General features: G+C 42.2%; 1 protein-coding gene across 4 annotated transcripts in view; it reads right to left on the reverse strand.

Moving 5' to 3' along the window:
* The window catches only part of KIF16B (kinesin family member 16B), a 299,853-nt gene that overhangs the window by 253,811 nt on the left and 26,071 nt on the right, over positions 1-19,971 (reverse strand). For all 4 annotated transcript variants that reach the window (XM_003252139.3, XM_003252138.3, XM_012510215.2 and 1 more), the window contains exon 2: positions 1,986-2,055. In XM_003252139.3, the coding sequence (XP_003252187.1) occupies positions 1,986-2,055 (70 nt within the window). The remainder of the gene's footprint in view (positions 1-1,985; positions 2,056-19,971) is intronic.

Here is a 19,971-nt window from a genome sequence, read left to right on the forward strand (position 1 = left end):
ATGACCCAAGAATACTATTCTGATCTTTTCTTTTTATCACTATTAACTCCTAAGAACCCAACACTCCAGCCAGACTCTGTATTTCCAGGTTCAGTGATTTTTATTTACTGTTCCCTCCACCTAAATCCACCAGAGTTGGGCTTTGCACAACTACAAGGGTGTTATTCACATAGATGATGATAAGATTGGCACCTTCTAGAGCTGTATGATTTGGTGGTCTCATTGAAAATTCTAGGTCAGATGTCTCCTCTTTCATGGCACTTCCCTTGGACACTCCATGGAGAAGTAATTTCTCCTACCTCTGACAGCCTAGACTCTTCCAGGACACATCATATTGTGAGTTTATTGCAGATGTTTGCATATATCTTGTCCCCCTTGCTATATGCTTAAAGTACACCTCAAAACCATGTTTTAACATCTTCATATGCTCCCAAAGCCTGCTTATTGGACATATGCTGAATAACTTCAGTGAGCACCACGTTTTCCACACAATTCACATATTATAAAAAAAAATTGTTATGATTCTTATGAAAACACTAAAAGTCTAGGCATCTGTTCTGGTTACTCAAACATCAGATGATAAAATGTTTATAAAACTCAAAAAGCAACAGAGTAATCGAGGAAAATAGATTCCATAATGCACAAAGAAAGGAGACTCATCCAGAGTCAGCGGTCTTTTACCAAAGCACTGTGAGCGTAGAAAGACACATGAAGGAAAGACAAGGTAATTACCAGCAGGGAATGGATAAGTGACAACTGGGTAGAAACACGAGAAGATGTGAGAGGCCAAAGGAAGGGAAAGAAGCACAGTGCAGGCCAGATAGAGCTGGAATGCACAAGGGTTGTGCTACGCAGAGAAAGAAAGGCATCCAGTGGAGAATGTCTCAAGCAAAGGACACCAGCGCCTCAACGGAGGAAATGAAATGATCCAGAGGCTGCCCAGTTGGAAGATGGGAGCACTTCCCAGCTTCTATCATTGGAGATCAACTCGCACTACTTTGAAATTGGATCTCAAAGTACCCAATCCTTTGAGCCACAAATTAATAGAAATCTCCTCAGATGTGAACAAGAGATAGATCTGACTTGGCCATGAAGCATCATGTCTCAGAAACCCAGACCTAAAAGTTAATGACAAATATCGAAGGAGAAAGGCATTGAACCCATAAAGTACTTCATTTCTTTCTTTTTTTGTTGTTGTTTTTTTGTTTGAGATGGGGTCTTGCTCTGTTGCCCAGGCTGGAGTGCAGTGGCACATACAGGGCTCACTGCAGCCTTGATCTCCTGGGCTCAAGTGATCCTCCCACCTCAGCCTCTCGAGTAGCTAGGACCACAGGTGTGCACCACCGAGCCCAGCTCTGATTTCTTCAATATTAATTTTATACCCTTGTTACCCTCCTCAGTGAAACGCATTCAGTGTCCTTTAAAAATTTCCTAACCAAATAAACAAACAGGATATTTTAAGTGCCAAAGGAGAAACTTGCCATCTTGAAATTTTTTTTTTTACTTTTTTTTCCAGAAAAGAAATTTGGTGGTTTTTTTTTAATCTTTCCTCCCTGAGTTTTGAATAATAATATCAGTTCTTCTTCAAGGATTACCAAACATGATCCTCTTCATTAAAAACGGAAAAAAATATACGGGCAAAGCTTATTTAACGTTCACAGAACACAATCAATTGCCAGGCTAAGTCCCTACTACGAGGACACAGGATGAAAATGCCCGAATCTGGGATAGACTCAGGAGCTCCTGGACCAGAGCAACAGCTTGGATTTGGCTTCCAGATCAAATAAAGCCAGGGATGGGAAAGGAAACCGGATCAACTCTTCTGCTTCAGACTGAGCCCAAGCCAGGTGCAAGCTGACGTGGCTAACGGCACTGGAAAGGAGGGTGTGGAAACAGCAGACAGGCTTTATTTACTCAGAAGTCATCCCCACAGTAAAGCAATCACGGGGCTCTTGGAACTTAAGCAAGACCAGGTCATGACTTGCCTTTAAGTTTGTGATTGTTGTTTTGCTTTTCTCCATCTGAATAACGAACTTGGCCTCCAAGTCCTTTTCCCTGCAACACAAATAATTCAGTAGTGGTTAGAAGAGAAAAGATTATTAACAACAAAACAAAACCCATTTGTTTTATTTACTGTTTACATTAGGAGTTTATTTTCAAATGGCATCTGAGGAGCAATCCCGGACACGGCTCCTCCCAAATCCTTACTAATATAACATGAAGATACGCAAAATGATGCCACCATCAACAATTACGGCTTATACACAGTGTGTTGTTAAACCCTGAGTGAATTTCCAATTGTAAGCCAAAAGAAGAGTAAATGAAGTAACGGACACCACAAAGAGCTAAGACTCACCAAAAAAAAGTAGCCCCCCTCACCTTGTTACAAAGAGAAAGAGACCTTAGTCCCCTACTCAAGATGAAAACCAAAAAGAAAACTGGAGTGGTTACAAGCAGATGCTGCTTCCAGAAGCAGCCAGGGCACTGTTCCCTTCTCCTCCCTTCTTTCTACATCTGTTCAGAAACTGCATTTCTCAGAAAACAGCAGAACAGGAGGACTCCTAAAGAGTACAGTTCCCTAGGATAAATGACCATACATTTACCCAATGGAGTGTGACACCACTGAACGAGGAACGAGGAAGATCTCTATATCCTGTTATGGTGTGGCCACTGGGATATACTGTTCAGTGGAGACAAAAGATGGAGAAAATCTATGTAGAAAAATACAAATTATATTTAAACACTTTTTTAAAACCTATGTATTTTTTGAAAGGGAAAAAAGGAAAAATTTTCCTAGGGAAAAAATACCTAGGAAAAAAAGGGAAATTGAGGATAAGGATTTGGGGCGGACAAGGGAAGTGGACAAGGATAGAAGCTAGATTTCTGCAAATATACTTTGATCTGGAGGTCATCTTTAGAATGATAAAAATAATTTATGCAAAAATGAAACAAAAATTTTTAAAAACAAGCTAATTCAGAAGTAAGTTGAAGCAAATGAATCTAGTTGTGTACCACAAAGTGAGAAACTATTTCAGTTATGACTCTGTAGAGGAATTTGACTGTATACTATAATGAGATATATCCTAAAAAGAAAAAGAAATACAAGGAAATCTTAAAGCATTTTTAGTAATCATATTTTTGGTGGTAATGTAAGTGTCATTATTCTGAGATTTCTGTCCGTGTATTGTGGGACATTACAAGAGTAATTATGTTGGTGCCCTAGAGAACCAAGGTTTTTGAAGTGGCTGAATGAGATACAAACATAAGTTTGAGGAGGTTAAGTAAAAACTGTAGTCCTGGCCAAGCGCAGTGGCTCATGCCTGTAATCCCTGCACTTTAGGAGGCCGAGGCAGGTGGATCACCTGAGGTCAGGAGTTCAAGACCAGCCTGATCAACACGGAGAAACCCCATCTCTACTAAAAATAGAAAATTAGCCGGCCATGGTGGTGCATGCCTGTAATCCTAGCTACTCAGGAGGCTGAGGCAGGAGAATCGCTTGAACCCGGGAGGTGGAGGTTGCGGTGAGCCGAGATCATGCCACTGCACTCCAAACTGGGCAACAGAGCAAAACTCTGTCCCAGAAAAAACTGTAGTCCTGAATCTAATTGGAAGGAGTAGCAGAAACTTCATCTTTCATCCAAAATTTAAAAAACAAACAACTCCCTTGCTTTGTCCATTGAAAAGGCCTAGAATCTTATGCTCAAATTATAGCCTATAAATACCACTTTCTACTAAAATAAGTCAGGGTTCCTTGGAGAAGTGACTCAATCCAAATACTGAACCATCTCCTCACAATAAAGGAGGAACACTAACACAGGTCACTAGGGCTGTGGCGGGCACCTTGTAACATGGCTCCCGATGATCACCTGGCACTCACACCCTGGCGTGTGCGATCCCTGCCCTTGAATATGGGCTGGACCTAGTGAGTCACTTCTAATGACTACAACACAAACACACCCAGGTGATGGTCTGTCACTTCCCAGGCAGGCTTTCAAGACTGTGACTTCTGTCTTGCTGGCTGTCTCTTCTACCCTCTCTTAGAGCCCTGGCAGTGCAAAAAGTCAGGGACGACAGAGTGAGGACCCCTGTGGACAGACCCAGCCAGCAGGAAACAGGGACCTGCCAGCAGCACGCCAGACAGCCTGGCAAGGGCACGCTCCCCAAGCCCGCACCGGGACATGACAATGAGAGATGACTGGGCAGCCGTCTGGCACCCTGACTGCAGTGCTAGGGGAGAGCCAGAGTCAGAGGACCCTGCTCAACCCCACCCAGATTCCTGAACCACAGAAACTCTGAGATAATACATGCTGTGTTTTGTTGTTGTTGTTTGGTTTTTTTTGAGACAGGGTTTCGCTCCTGCCACCCAGGCTGGAGTGCAGTGGCACGATCTCAGCTCACTGCAACCTCCACCTCCTAGGCTCAAGCGATTATCCTGCCTTAGCCTCCCAAGTAGCTTTGACTACAGGCACGCACCACTGCACCTGCCTATTTTTGTATTTTTTGTAGAGATGGAGTTTTGCTGTGTTGCTCAGGCTGGTCTCAAACTCCTGAGCTCAAGCAATCCACCCGCCTCGACCTCCCAAATTGCTGGGATTACACGCATGAGCCACCATGCCTGGTCAATACATATTGTTTTAAGCCCCTAAGTTTTGGGGTAATTTGTTATACACTAAGAGAAAACTATACAAGGACACTGTCAAAAGGACTCAGGAACCAACCTGCATAAGTTCCTGCTGCCCAAAGTTGAGAGATCTGGGCAGCAAAAAAAACTAAAAACCAACTGAAATACATAGAATATATTTAAGCACATAAACTCATAACTTAAAAATAAAAACTCAGTGGTCCCCTCTGAAAGATCAAAGGATCTGTCTCACTATTTTGAAAACTGTTAAAAGAAAGAATCAAGCATTTATCTTGCATTTCCAAAACTACCTGTACTTCAAGTAACCAAATAACTGTGAAAGAAAGTTTCTCCTTTACAGATATTCCAGCTAAAAAAATAAAGAAGTAATAATGACATTAAAATATCATTTCATCACCCCTGGTGAATTAATGGCTCTAGGGAGGGACCACCAATGGTTACTAGGCCAGTCACTGTGGGAAAACCAGGTACGAGGTGTATTCTACCTGAAGTACCAACGCCACTGCCCCAGGGTTCCTGTCCTTCCCTCGCAGGGATGGCCTAACTCTGACCTAGAGCCGCCCTACAGGGAACCAGCAGGAATGACAAGTGTAAGTAGGAACATGCCGATGTTCTCAGGTGGGGGAATCGGCAAAATCCAGCCTGTGGGAAAGGCAGCAGGGTAAATGACTCAGCATATTCCAAATTATGACAAATTGCAAAGAATATAAAGATGGAAGGGAAATCTAAAGCTAGAAAAGACACTAAAGACATATCAACCAACTAGATCCTAATTCAAACAGAAAAAGGACTTTAAAAATTATAACCATTTGGGAGGCCGAGGCACGTGGATCATCTGAAGTCAGGGTTCAAGACCAGCCTGGCCAACATGGCAAAACCCCGCCTCTATTACAAAGACAAAAAATACATCGCTTCTCGGCCTTTTGGCTAAGATCAAGTGTACAAAGACAAAAAATAACCAGGCGTGGTGGCGGGCACCTGTAATCCCAGTTACTTGGGAGGCTTAGGCAAGAGAATCGGTTGAATCCAGGAGGTGGAGGTTGCAGTAAGCCATTGCACTCCAGACTAGACGACAAGGGCAAAACTCCATCTCAAAAAAAAAAAAAAATTATAACTTATGTAGGGAAATGTTAACACTGACTAGACATTTGATGATATTAAGGAATTATTATTAATATTGTAGGTGTGATAATAGTATTATGACTTAAAAAAACCTTTTAGAGATACATATTAAAATATTTACAAATCAAATGATATGTTGCCTTGGATTTACTTTAAAATAATCCAGGTATGGGGAAACCAGCTAAGGGGTAACATCTTGGCCAGCTCAGATGAACACAGACAAAAATAAGTATCAGTTGTGAACAATTAAACCCAAAAAGCATTTGCAGTAAACACCATTTGGGAACTACAGCAGATTCCCAGGGCCAAGTTTAACATTTCCAAGCCTGAAAAATGCTTCCACTCCGACCCACCAGGAGTTGGGCAATTCCATTGTGGACCCAAAAGTAAGAACTGCTTCACGGACACCCCATGTTCATGTGGCTGCAAAACAAATAGTTCATAAAATTAAACCTTTCCTACAGCATTCAATTACCAAAGCATGTCCTGCTCAACAAGAGAACAAACCACCTGGGTTTATTTATATCACAGACCGCCAAACCCAGATTCCTCCCATTCTCACAGTGGGTCCTTTTTTCTCAATCAATCACTAACCTAACGCGTCTAGAGCTTTCATCTTAAAACCACTATTATCAACAAATACCTCTCAGGAACACAAAATTATCCAGCTACATAGAAATATTAGAAGTGATCATGGCAATGCTCACATTGACTTGTCAATTCTTGCCTATAAAACAAAGTAATGTGGCTCATACGATGCCCACCACTCCTGCTGGAAGCCAGAGACTCCATAATTCCCCATCTCAGAATCTTACACCTTTGGAGCAGCTAAATTTAAAGGGCTCTCCACATGATCAATGTATTCTAACCTGCAGGTAACCAGGGCAGTGCATTCCTAGTTTTAAATTAACATCCATTCTATAAAAGCACTAAGTGAGATACTGACTGAAAGACTGTTATGCAATATGACTGTCTTTTTATTAGCTACTTCTAAAATGAAAACTGAAGATGCAGGTGGGTTTTGAAGGTTTCACAACCTCCCTGAAATCCTATGTACTGGGATGAGTGGGGGGGAATGGGGATCAGGAGCAGGAGGCAGTTTCACTATTCTGAGGGGCTACCGCTTTCCTCAGTTTCGCAAAGAGTTCCATCACCCCAAAAGATAGGAATCCCTGCTCTGACTCTTAATACTCAAAATATGCTCCAGGAATCAGCAACACCAGTGGCTCCAGGGAAGCTTGACAGAAATGAAGCTTCTCAGGCCCCACCTAAAACCTACAGAATAGGAACCTGCATCTTAACAACTGTAAATGATTCTGATGAACATTAAAATTTAAAAAGCACTGCTCTGACACTGTACTTAATATGACACAGTAATAGATGGGTCTTAGGTTTACCCTTATGAAATAAACTACTTCTTACACTGGAAAACTCACTAACCTTTGTTCTTTGACTTTTAAATTTTATTTTTAAAATCACATGACAGAATATAGATGGATATACCGTAAGTCAGCTAATACTGTCTCCGTTCTATGCTCTTAAGTTGTAAGTGGCTTCTGACCAAGAGCAATAACTGCTGACATAATCTGATGAAAGATGTCACGTGAATGTCATGACACTCAGGTTCCCTCATTCTCACCCTGCCAAACCATGAGTGAGTTTCTAGCCCTTTCTCTTCCCAGATTGTGTTTCCCAATGTCAATCTAAGGCTATAGCCAATAATTTAAAATCATATCAAAAGATAATTACAGGTCATCAACATTAAGATCGAGGCCATCTATTTCAGAAAAGAAATTTCACAAATAATTTCCTAACTTGCTTCCTTCTTTAAGCATACAAACTGAAACAGTTTAAAAAAAAAAAAAAAAAGATGTGGCTGGGCACAATGGCACCCACCTGTAATCCCAGCACTTTGGGAGGCTGAGGTGGGTGGATCACAGGTCAGGAGTTCAAGACCAACCTGGCCAATATGGCGAAACCCCATCTCTACTAAAAATACAAAAATTAGCTGAGCATGGTGGCAGACTCCTGTAATTCCAGCTACTGGGAGGCTGAGGCAGGAGAATCACTTGAGCCCGGGGGACAGAGGTTGCAGTGAGCTGAGATCGCACCACTTCACTCCAGCCTAGGTGAAAGAGCAAAGCTCTGTCTCAAAAAAACAAAAACAAACAAAAAAAAAAAATTAATCTAAAATTACTCTTAGTACTTATAACAAAGACACTGGTTAGAGTTTTAGCCATAAAGAGCAAATCTCTTCCTAGTTTCTGAAAACACTTACAGAAAAGCCAATATATTTTTTACTGTTGAGTTCCTTGTATATTCTGGATATGAGTCCCCTATCAAATAAGTAGCTTACAAAAATGTTCTCCTATTCAACAGGTTGTCTCTTCACTCTGTTTCTTTTGCTGTGTAAATGTTTTTTAGTTGAACATAGCCCCTTCTGTCTGTTTTTGGTTTTGTTGTCTGTGCTTCTGAAGTCTCATCCATAAAGTCTTTGTCCAGAACAATGTCCTGAAGAGCTTTCCCTACGTTCTCTTCTAGTAGTTTTGTAATTTCGGGTCTTACATTAAAGTCTTTAATCCATCTGGAGTTGACTTTTGTATACAGTGAGAGATGGAGGTCATGTTTATTTCCTCTGCGTATTCTTATCCAGTTTTCCCAGCATCATGAAGAAAGCCCCAATGTATGTTCTTAGCGGCTTTGTCAAAGATCAGCGGAAAATATGTGGATTTATTTCTGGGTTCTCTGTTCTGCTCCATTGGTCCATGTGTCTATTTTTATATAATATCAATACCATGCTGTTTTGGTTACTACAGACTTTTAATATATTTTGAAGTCAGGTAGTATGATGCCTTCAGCTTTGTTTTTGCTTAGGGTTGCTGTGGCTATTTAGGCTCTTTTTTGGTTCCATACAAATTTTAGAATGTTTTTTTCTATTTCTCTGAAAAACAATGTTGGTATTTTGATAGGGATTGCACTGAAATTGTAGATTGCTTTGAGCAGTATGGTCATTTTAACAATATTAATTCTTCTGATCCATGAGCATGAGATGTCTTTCCACCTGTTTGTGTCCTCCTCAATTTCTTTCATCAGTATTTTGCAGTTTTCCTTGAAGAGATCTTTCACCTTCTTGGTTAAATTTATTACTAAGTATTTTTCTTTGGTAGCTACGGTAAATAGGATTGCCTTCTTCATTTCTTTCTCAGCTATTTCATTATTGGTGTATACAAATGCTATTGACTTTTGTATGTTGATTTATCCTGCAACTTTACTAAATTCACTCATCAGTTCTAAGAGTTTTTAGGTGAGGTCTTTGGTTTTTCTAAATGTAAGATCATGTCATCTGCAAAGAAGGACAATTTGACTTCCTCTTTTCCAATCTGGACGCCTTGTATTTCTTTCTCTTGCCTCATTGCTCTGACTAGGGCGTACAGTATTATCTTCAATATGAGTGGTAAAAGTGGGTATCCTTGTCTACTTCCAGTTCTAAGAGAAAAAAATTTCATCTTTTCCCCATTCACTACAATGTTAGCTGTGGGTTTGTCATATATAGTCTTTATTATTTTAATAACTAATCCCATTAAAAATGGGCAAAGGACATGAAGAGACATTTCTCAAAAGCAGACACACAAATGACCAACGGATACATAAAAAAATGCTCAGTATCACTAATTATCAGGGAAATGCAAATCAAAACCACAAAGAGATATCATTTTACCCCAGTTAGAATGGCTGTTATTAAAAAGACAAGAAATAACAGATGCTGGCAAGCATGCTGAGAAAAGAGAACTCTCATACACTGTTGGTGGGAATCTAAATTAGTACTATTGAAAACAGAATGGAGATTTCTTTAAAAATTAAAAATAGAACTACCATACAATCCAGAAATCTGACTACTGGGTATTTATCCAAAGGAAAAGAAATCAATATATCAAAGGGATACCTGCACTCCCATGTTTATTGAAGCACTATTCACAATAGCAAAGATATGGAATCAACGTAATTCATTAATGAACGGATCAACAAAATGTAGTATACACACACACTATGGAATATTACTGAGCCATAAAAAACAATGAAGTTATGTCATTTACAGCAACATGGACAGAACTAGGGGTCATTATGTTTAGTAAAATAAGCCAGGCACAGAAAGACAAATATCACAAGCTCTCACTCATATGTGGGAGATTAAAAAATTGATCACATGGAGATAGAGAGTAGAATGATAGATATCAGAGGCTGGAATGGGTGTACGGCGGTGGGAGGAGTAAAGAGAAGTAGGTTAATGGGTACAAACATAAAGTTAGATAGAAATAAGTTCTAATGCTTGTAAGCAAAGCAGGATGACTATAGTTAACAACAATGTATTGTAGTTTTCAGAATAGCTAGAAAAGAGGACTTGAAATGTACCCAACACATAGAAATGATACTCCAGTGATGGATATCCCAAATACTTTATTACATATTCTAGTACACATACCCCATAAATATGTACACAAATATAAAGTTTGTCAAAAAAATGTTTAGGAGAAGTAAAACCAAAACCAGTGTGATATCTATGATGGTTGGAGCTATTAAATGTTGAAACTAATTCTTTGTTGCATGTCTTCCTTTGCAGATTCCTAGAGAACTGTCAGACTTCCAAATATTTCAAAGATGAAAGAAAGGAAGAAGGCAGACTCCAGTACTTCCTTCCCATCCACACCCTGTGGACCAACCCTACTCAGCCCCCTTCATCCACTGTAGGCTCTGGCTTCTGCTCTTGGCCTTCTCTTCACCCCTAGGGGCTTTAACTGTCATGGGTGACTTCAGAGTCCATGTGACAGTCCATCTAACAACCTTACCCCCAACCCCCCTACCCAACATTCAGTTACCTAGTCCCTTCCAATCTACCACCTGTTGAACTAGACCAGATCTCCCCACTTTGTAGGCATGTCCCAGGTCAGGCTACCCCCACCTCTAGTCTCTTTGCCTCCAGCCTCATCTTCTCTCACACACACTCCATTGTCTGCTGCCAGAGAGAGCCTTCCATAAAACACATCTCACCACGATGCTCCCCTGCTTTAAACTCCTTCAGTGACTTCCCAAAGGCTACAGGATAAAGTCCAACTCTCAATGCTACTATACAAAGTCCTTCATGATCTGACTCTAATTGACATTTCTATTCCAGCACTATATCCTGCCCCATCCTCTTCCCATGGTCAACTCCCAACCATCCCTCTAAATTCAGCTCAGACTTCACATCCTCTGTAGGGCCTTCACCAAGCCCTCTATCCTATCCCCTAGTTAGATGGCACTCCTGCTTGTCTCACCCACCAGACTCTTAACTTTTTAAGAGTAAGGACTCTGCCTGTCTAGGTTTATATCCCCAGCCTCTGGCACATTGCCTGCAACTTTGAGGTGCTCCTAAAATGGCTGTTAAATGCGCTGAACTTTCTGAAATATTAAACAAATGGCTCTTACCCCAGTGTACTCTTTACCACACTCATCCTCTTCCCATGTTGGTCTCCCTGTTTGCCCCCTACATTCCTGGTTCTTGCCTTCCCACATACTATAGTATCTTCCCACTTCCCACCCACATGTTCTTTTTCTTTTTTTCTTTTCTTTTTTTTTGAGACAGGTTCTAGCTCTGTTACCAGGCTAAAGTGCAGTGGCACAATCTTGGCTCACTGCAACCTCCGTCTCCTGGGCTCAAGCAATTCTCGTGCCTCAGCTTCCCGAGTAGCTGGGACTACAGATGTGCACCACCATGCCTGGCTAATTTTTGTATTTTTAGTAGAGACGGGGTTTCTCCATGTTGGCCGGGCTGGTCTCGAACTCCTGGCCTCAAGCAATCCACCCACCTTGGCCTCCCAAAGTGTTGGGGTTACAGGTATGAGCCACCATGCCCAGCCCTACCCACATTTTCAAGTAAGGCTTGTCTTGGGTCCAGTTTGACTCACCTCCTCCTGATAAACCATTAGAAACAACACCCCCTCATACACCTACCTAGTTCATCTCACCTGTATAGCTTTATTCCTGCTGATGTCATCTCTCCAATTAGTCCAGAGAACCTCAGAGAAGCCCAGCTTCCTTCACATCCACACTGTGAGTCCACCAAGCACAAGGGCACCACCCACAATCAGCATTGAGTGCTTTGTCTCATAATTCTTCGGCTGAAAACTACAACGCCAGGCACTGAGATTACCCAGCCTCTGAGGTCAATTTCCTCTGACATTTAAGAAACACAGCAAATAAATCTTGACATTCTTCTTATATTGTAGAAAATAAATAATCCTAAGATATTATTTGACATTAATTTGATAATAGGAAAAAATGAACTATGTCTCTCCCTGGCCACTTTGGTGAATTGGATTTCTCAACCGAAAAGCCAATTATGGGTTCTTCATATAAATAAGTAATTTATTTGAAAGGTCTGGAAACTAGATGATAAGATGCTACAAATGAACCAGCTGGAGTACATATACTTAGTTATAGATCAATATGGGGGGAGGAGGACGAAAGGAAAGGAAAAGATTTAAAATACTCTACCAGGAAAAGAGATAAATTATGTCAGCATTCAGATACGTGAGTTAGAAGAACATTTATTTTTTAAAAAATCCTATTGATATAGTTTCTACATTTGTCCCCACACAAATCTCATGATGAATTGTAATCCCCAATGCCGGTGGTGTGGCCTGGTGGGAGGTGACTGGATCACAGGAGTGGATTTCTCATGAATGGTTCAGCACCATCCCCTTGGTGTTGTCCTTGCCCTGAATGAGTTCTTGTGAGATCCGGCTGTTTAAAAGTACATGACACCTCCGCTCGCCCCACTCTTGCTCCACTCTCACTATGTGATGTGCCTGCTCCCGCTTTACCTTCAGCCATGAGTAATAGCTTCCTGAGAAGCAGATGCCACTATGCTTCCTGTATAGCCATCAATGCAAATGATGAGCCAATTTAACCTCTTGTCTTACAAATTACCCAATCTTAGGTATTTCTTTAGAGCAATGCAAGAATGGCCCAACACGAAAAATTGGTACCAAGCAGTAAGGCATTGCTATAGAGATACCTGAAAAGATGGACGCAGCTTTGGAACTGGGTAACAAGCAGAGGTTGGAAGAGTCTGGAGAGCTCAGAAGACAGGAAGATGAGGAAAAGTTTGGAATTTCCTAGAGACTGGTTAAATAGTTGTGACCAAAATGCTGACAGTGATACAAACAGTGAGAGCCAGGCTGCTGAGGTCTCAGGTGGAAATCAGGAAGTTACCAGGAACTGAAGCAAAGGTCATCCTTGTTATGCCTTAGCAAAGAACTTGGCTGCATTGTGTCCGTGCCCTAGAGATCTGTGAGAGTTTAAACTTGAGCGTGATGACCTAGGGATCTGGCAGAGAAAATTTCTAAGCAGTGACTAACTTCTCGTGAGATCTGGCTGTTCAATAGTGTATGACACTTCCCCCAACCCTTGCTCCCATTCTTGCCATGTGACGTGCCTGCTCCCGCTTCGCCTTCCACCATGAGTAAAAGCTTCCTGAGGCCTCCCCAGAAGCAGATGCTGCTATTCTTCCTGTACAGCCTGCAGAACCATGGGCCAATTAAACCACTTTTCTTATAAATTACCCAGTCTCAGGTATTTCTTTATTGCAACAGAAGAACAGCCTAACATACTTCTGTTAATTCAAATATCTTGAAGATGTTTTTAAGTTATTCAGCAATTCAAATTGATTCCATTCCCTCAGCTGATGATATCTGCTCACTCCATAATAAACAGCTAGACTGGGTGATGTTGGGATCTCCAAACTGAGCCATTAGCCTGGGATATTCTAAAGAGTGACTTATTCACCATGAGTTCTGAAATAAACTGGCATCCTAAGTGCACCTTAAAAGTTACATACTATGAACCAATATTTAACTGCCTTCATTTTGGTGGCAAGATACTTGATAGCAAAAATGAAAATAAAAACTATACTTTTAAAAATAATACATGAGCTCCATGTATACTAATATGAAAAGAAGTCCAAGGAACCTTGTAAGTGGAAGAGCAAGCAGCAAAACAGTGTGCAGATGACAACCAAGTTTGCAGCTCAATAAATAGATTAATAAAGCCAAAATAATATGCACATCTATGACTCCAGATGAACAAAACATTTCTGAACATTTCTGAAAGGATAAATAGGAAGCCATTCACAGTGGTGACCTCTGGAGAGTAAGTGGGAGCAGGGCTTCAGGAGATGAGAAAATGAACTTAAACATTTCACTGTTGGAATTCATTTTAGCAAGATTTGATATTCCCTCTACAGTTAAAATAAATTTAGTTAATTAAAAGACAAAAAGTCCCTGCTTTGAAATTCTGGGTGGCTCTTCATGCTCTAGAACAAGTCTACATCCTTACGTGGCATGAAAGCAAAAGCTACTGACCCTCCTCTCCTGATGACACGGCCATGAAACAGACAGCTCCTCGCGCCTTTGCATTTTCACACCTTCCCACGGTACTGAGTATCCTCATGCACTGCCTGGATCTGCCTCTCCCAGTCGCCGTCCTTCTGCATTTCCGCCAGGCAAAATGATACCCACATTCAAAACTAGTCCCACTACCCCTTTCTCACAAAGCATCCTAATACCCTAGCTCCATGAATTAGTTTCTCTGTTCCACCCAAGAGCGCTTCTCTTTTCCTCTTGTATTAGGTTCCAAATAAAATATAGGAAGCCCAATTAAACTGAATTTCAGATAATACTTAATTTTATATTATGACTATGTCCCAAATATTGCATGAGGCTTCCTCATGCTGTTTTTGCTTGCTAAGTCTGACACGCTGTTTCTTACCCAATGGTTTGCACTCATCAAGGGCTTCCACAGTTAGATGCAGATGTATTCGCCTCCCTACCCCAAGCTCAGAAAGCAAGCAACCCGAGTCTTCAGTAACACCTGCACCCTCAGTACCCAGCAAACTGGCAGAGGCTCCATAAGTTTGTGTCACCTCGCCTATCTCAGGGCCTGAAGACAAACTCAGGGAGGGCTAGTCTCCTCCCTGAAACCATGTGTTCCTACTGTTCCTTATCCTTTCCTATTAGAAAAAGAAATTTGTGCACAGCCTGTGACTCCAACCACTCCTCGCTGTTCTCCATGAAATCATGAAAGCCTCCAGCTCAATTTTTTGAGAAAAACCCAGGGAATACAGATAGTAAAAAATTCTGGAGTGGGTTTTTCAGGCAATCACCCTGACTTCATTTTGGCTTCTGAGAACACAGCTCACCACACGGCAGTCAGCTAGAGGTCAGTGGCACCATAACCTACATCCAAATGTCAACCTCGAGCGGCAGCTCGTGAGAAACCGGCACAGCCTCCACTCCGTCCCCCATGGGCTGCCAGTATGGATGAGCCAAGGACACCGATGCTGTGACAGCCTTATGAGTCTCCCATGCTAAGTGAAATCCTCACTTGACCTCTGCCACAACAGGAGGCCATTAAGCTGAGCCTTTCGTTGTCTTCCCTGGCCTAGGGAAAGGGTAATAAACCTAAAAAATTAGACAAAGCACCAACTCTTACAGTTTACAGGTTGGGATCCCAGAGAAGCAGACATCTGTGGGAGTGTGGCAAGCAGGGTGTTCATTAAGGTGTGTCCTTGAGATCAACTCCTGGGAAAAGAAGGAAACTGAGGCTGGCCCAGGCAGAGGGAGAAGTGGAGCTGCAGCACCGACCCATGGACAGCCTTGGCCAACTCCACAGGCAGTCCTGGGGCTAGCGTGGCCCTTCAGAGTTGCTACGGGTTGGGCACAGATGGCCAGGCTTTTATACCCCTGCTTTGAGCAATCAGGGACTGTGGGCTGCGGTGGAAAGAGCTGACAGCTGAAGGCTGGGCCAACCGTGCTCCAGCAGCTGGGCAACAGGCCCTCAAAGACAGAGGATCTTGGGTGGCAAGCACGGTGCCCACTGTACCAACCTCCTCTTTAAAATGATGCTTTATAGGATGCACTGCACCCAAGTGGCAGCATTCACCACTACACCAACTCCCCAGCAGAGGCAGAGAGGCCTGAGCTGGGGCTACCAAGCCAGACAGAAGGCAGTTACTTTATTTTTTTCAGCTGAAAGGAGAATAGCCTAACAATCAGAAGCGCCTCAATACAAAATGAGTTACCTTAAGATGTGCAGAACCATTACTGAAGAGGTTTAGTTAGAAGCTAGAGAAATCCTTATCTGGGATGCTTTATGGGGAGATTTATATATTCATTCATTCATTCCATAAATATTTAGTGAGTATTAATGCTTTCACATACCAGACAATAGCCTCAATGCACGAATAAAATGGTAAACAGTACAGTCCCAGCCTGCATTTCACAGAGAGGCTTAGAAGAAAAACAAAATAATACTCTATCATTTTAGATTGTGGTAAATGCTATAAAGAAATAAAGGTATGTAATGGAAAAGGGCTAACAGGCAGAGGCAAAGGAAGGCAAGCAGCCAGAAAAGACCTCTCTAGGGGGGTGAGATATGAACAAACACCTGAACGGGGCCAGGCCAACTGCCCGAATAAAAAACAGCAGGTGTAAAGGCCCTGAGGCAAGAACCAGCCAGAGGCTTTGGGGGAAGGGCAAGAAGGTCACTGTGACTGCAGAAGAGAGAAAGGGAAACAAAGTAGATGAGGTCAGAAAAGCCTTGAGGTGGAGGCCAAATCATGCCAGTTCTTGCAGGCTTTGGCTAAATGGATAAGACTTTGAAACTTAAATGTAATAGGAAGCCACAGCCACCACGTTTTGTGTACAGGGGAGTGGCAAAGTCATATTTATATTTTTAAAAGGCCCCTCTGGTTGGTGTGCATAGACTCTAGAAGGGTGGCAGTCTAGCAAGGAGACCACTCAGAAGGCTACACAAAGGATGCTGGGCCAGGGTGCAAGAGTGGAGATGCATCCAGATGACCGGAGTGGATCAGCAAGTCCCCAGGCCTGCTGACAAACACTATCCTCTGAGGAGCCCAAACCCAGACCTATCAAATAAGAATCTCCAGGACACTGTATTTTAACCACCTGAGGTTCTGATGGTCAGCTGGGTTTGGGACCACTGTGCTAGTTTATCTGTGGTGTTCTCTGAGGAACTGGGATTCTACAAGAATGTGAAAGCTTTCACAGCTTTCACATTGTGAGATGCTGTTTCAGGACTTTGTGAGATGCTGTTTCAGGACCTTGAGAGATGCTGTTTCACTAGAAGGTGGTTTCATCCCTTCTTCTGAATGGAGCCCAACCCACCTATCCCCAATTCCAGAACAAAAATCCAGAACAGACTATGCCTTTAGGGTTATCACCACTGACTTCCAACTGAGGTGCTCCTCTTCTGAGTCCTAGAATACCAAAGTTGTTTGAGTGACTATTTTCCCACTTTTTCTAAAGAAAGTATATAACTAGAATTATTCTAAAAGCATAGGAGAGAAGTCAACTCATTACACATAACAGATGCCTTACTCAAGGTATTAGGACTTAATTCCATCTTGGAACCCTGGTTCCAGTTGAGAACATCTGGCAGACAACTGAGAAATTTCATACATTACAAAATTCATGTCCCAAACCATAAAGGACTAAATTTTGCTCAAGACCAAAGATAATAATGACACTTTCACGGGGAATTTTGGATACTCCACAGAAAGGAGATTTAGGGTCAAGCAAGATGGTAAGCGGCTTGAGAGTCAAGCTGAGGCTCAAGGAATGGAGCACTTGACAAGAGATGGACTTGGAAGAGAGGAGACTTAGCCCATGACATCACCTCACACGTAAAGAAATGAAGGCCCAGAAAGGTTAAGTGACTTACTCAAAGCTCCTACTACGGAGTCAGTATTGTAAAAGGTTACAGGAACTCAGTAATCGATCAATACTTCAAAGCCACAGAGAACTGCTGAGAGCAAAGCTGGCATTCCTAACCTGATTTCAACTACATCTTCCTGGAGAGGGTATGTAAGCTTGGGATCCCAGGGGAACACAATGAGCCAGCCAGTATATTTAGAGAATCACACGACTGCTCTCCAAACAGGGTGGAAGTCATCAAATGCATCAGGCACTGGACAGGAGAAACGAGACACGCACTTAGCTTCATTTCCCACCACACGACCCACAGGCACCCAAGCTCCCCTGTCCCATTCCAAACTGTTCCTTCTTGCAGTTCTCACAAAGACCTGCCTCTGTGAGTCCTGGGCCTTGCTCATGCTGGTCCTTCTGCCTGGAATGTACCTGTCTCATCCAAGTGACTTATCCTTCAAAGCCCATAAAAACGTTTCCTCAGCTGGGCACAGTGGCTCACGCCTGTAATCCCAGCACTTTGGGAGGCCAAGGCAGGTGAATGAGTGGAGGTCAAGAATTCGAAACAAGCCTGGCCACCATGGTGAAACCCCGTCTCTACTAAAAATCTAAAAATTAGCCAGGTGTGGCAGATGCCTGTAATCCCAGCTCCTTGGGAGGCTGAGACAGGAGAGTCACTTGAACCTGGAAGGCAGAGGTTGCAGTGAGCCAAGATCATGCCATTGCACTCCAGCCTGGGTGACAAGAGTGAAACGCCATCTCAAAAAAAAAAAAAAAAAAAAAACTTCCTCCTCCAGGAAGCCTTCTCAGACCCCTCCTAGCCAGCATCTTCTGGGTGACATTCCATAACACACCACAGCAGTTACCACATTTTACCTGCTTACTGATGGGCTACTACACATTTGTCTTCCCCACCAGTGTACATGCTTCCTGAGGCTAAATATGATGCCCTGCTCTTCATATATTTCAAAACATCTAGCACTGTCCTCACATACAGCAAACACTTGATGAATAAATGAATGAATGAATGAATGAATGTATAAACACATGAAAGATCAAATGAAACAGCTAAAACAAGATACTATTCTTAAACTCGAGCACTAAAGTTAAACTCGTACTTCAAAGCTTAGAGTAAATTTTTAATTTTTAAATGCAGACGGATTTTCCCAAAAAATATCAATTAACTTGGCAGATGTTAACTCCAAAGACAGAAATTAAGCTTGTTTCTTGCTGCAGTCACAGCTGTTGACTCTGACTCCAGGACCAAAGGGTTGGGGGCCTTCCATCTCCTTCTGAGTATCTTCTTTTGAGCCATGGAAAAAAGATACGGATGTGCACGTGGCCAAACTTCTTTGATATGCTTCCTCAAAAGATACAAACAACATACTCATTTTAAAAAATGGAAATTTAGGCCGGGTGCAGTGGCACACACCTGTAATCCCAGTACTTTGGGAAGCTGAGGTAGGCAGATCACTTGAGTCCAGGAGTTTAACACCAGCCTGGCCAACATGGCGACACCTCATCTCTATTTAAAGAAAAAAAAAAAAAAAAAGGCCAGGTGAGGTGGCTCACGCCTGTAATCCCAGCACTTTGGGAGGCTGAGGTGGGTGGATCACTTGAGGTCAGGAGCTCGAGACCAACCTGGCCAACACAGTGAAACCCCATCTCTACTGAAAATACAAAAATTAGCCGGGTGTAGTGGCATGCGCCTATAATCTCAACTACTCAGGAGGCTGAGGCAGGAGAATTGCTTGAACCCGGGAGGCACAGGTTGCAGTGAGCCGAGATCGCACCACTGCACTCCAGCCTGGGTGACAGAGTGAGACTCTGTCTCAGAAAAAAAAAAAACGTGGAAATGTAAAAGGGGTATTGCAGAACACAAGAACATTCATACTTATTTTTGTTTTCCTAGATTCAGACATTAAAATAGACTATTCAATGCCCAAAGACACCCTATTTTAGTGCCGCGGCACTATGAAACACAAAAAAGTGTGTTTTCTCTGCTCTTCATCCACATCACTATAACCCTCTTCCCAGTTTTATCTCTATTCTAGAAAAACGTTCTCGGTGACAGCTTACAAAAAAAAAATACAATTCTGGCCTATAAAATGGAGATTGATTCCTTTTATAACACCACCAACTAAATGCCGTATACCAGTTAGGGAAGGGATACTGGTATAATTCAACCTAAATTGCAGGACTTTTTCTTCAAAAAGACTTCAAATCATAGTGGAACAAGATGCAATTTTGGTTTCCTGTCACTTTTTCACCAAGCATAGTGCCTAACATGTATATTGCCAAGCACAGTGGTTTAATAATTGGGAGAGGGGGCACTAGGTTTAGGGGACCGGGGTTGAAATCCTGAGTCTTAGTAGCTTTGTGACTTTAGGTACATTATATAACTACTAAGCCGTGGTGTACTAATTACATAGCAACACTGTGGTT

This window comes from Nomascus leucogenys, chromosome 11, assembly GCF_006542625.1.
Source record: "Nomascus leucogenys isolate Asia chromosome 11, Asia_NLE_v1, whole genome shotgun sequence".
Lineage (NCBI taxonomy): Eukaryota > Metazoa > Chordata > Mammalia > Primates > Hylobatidae > Nomascus > Nomascus leucogenys.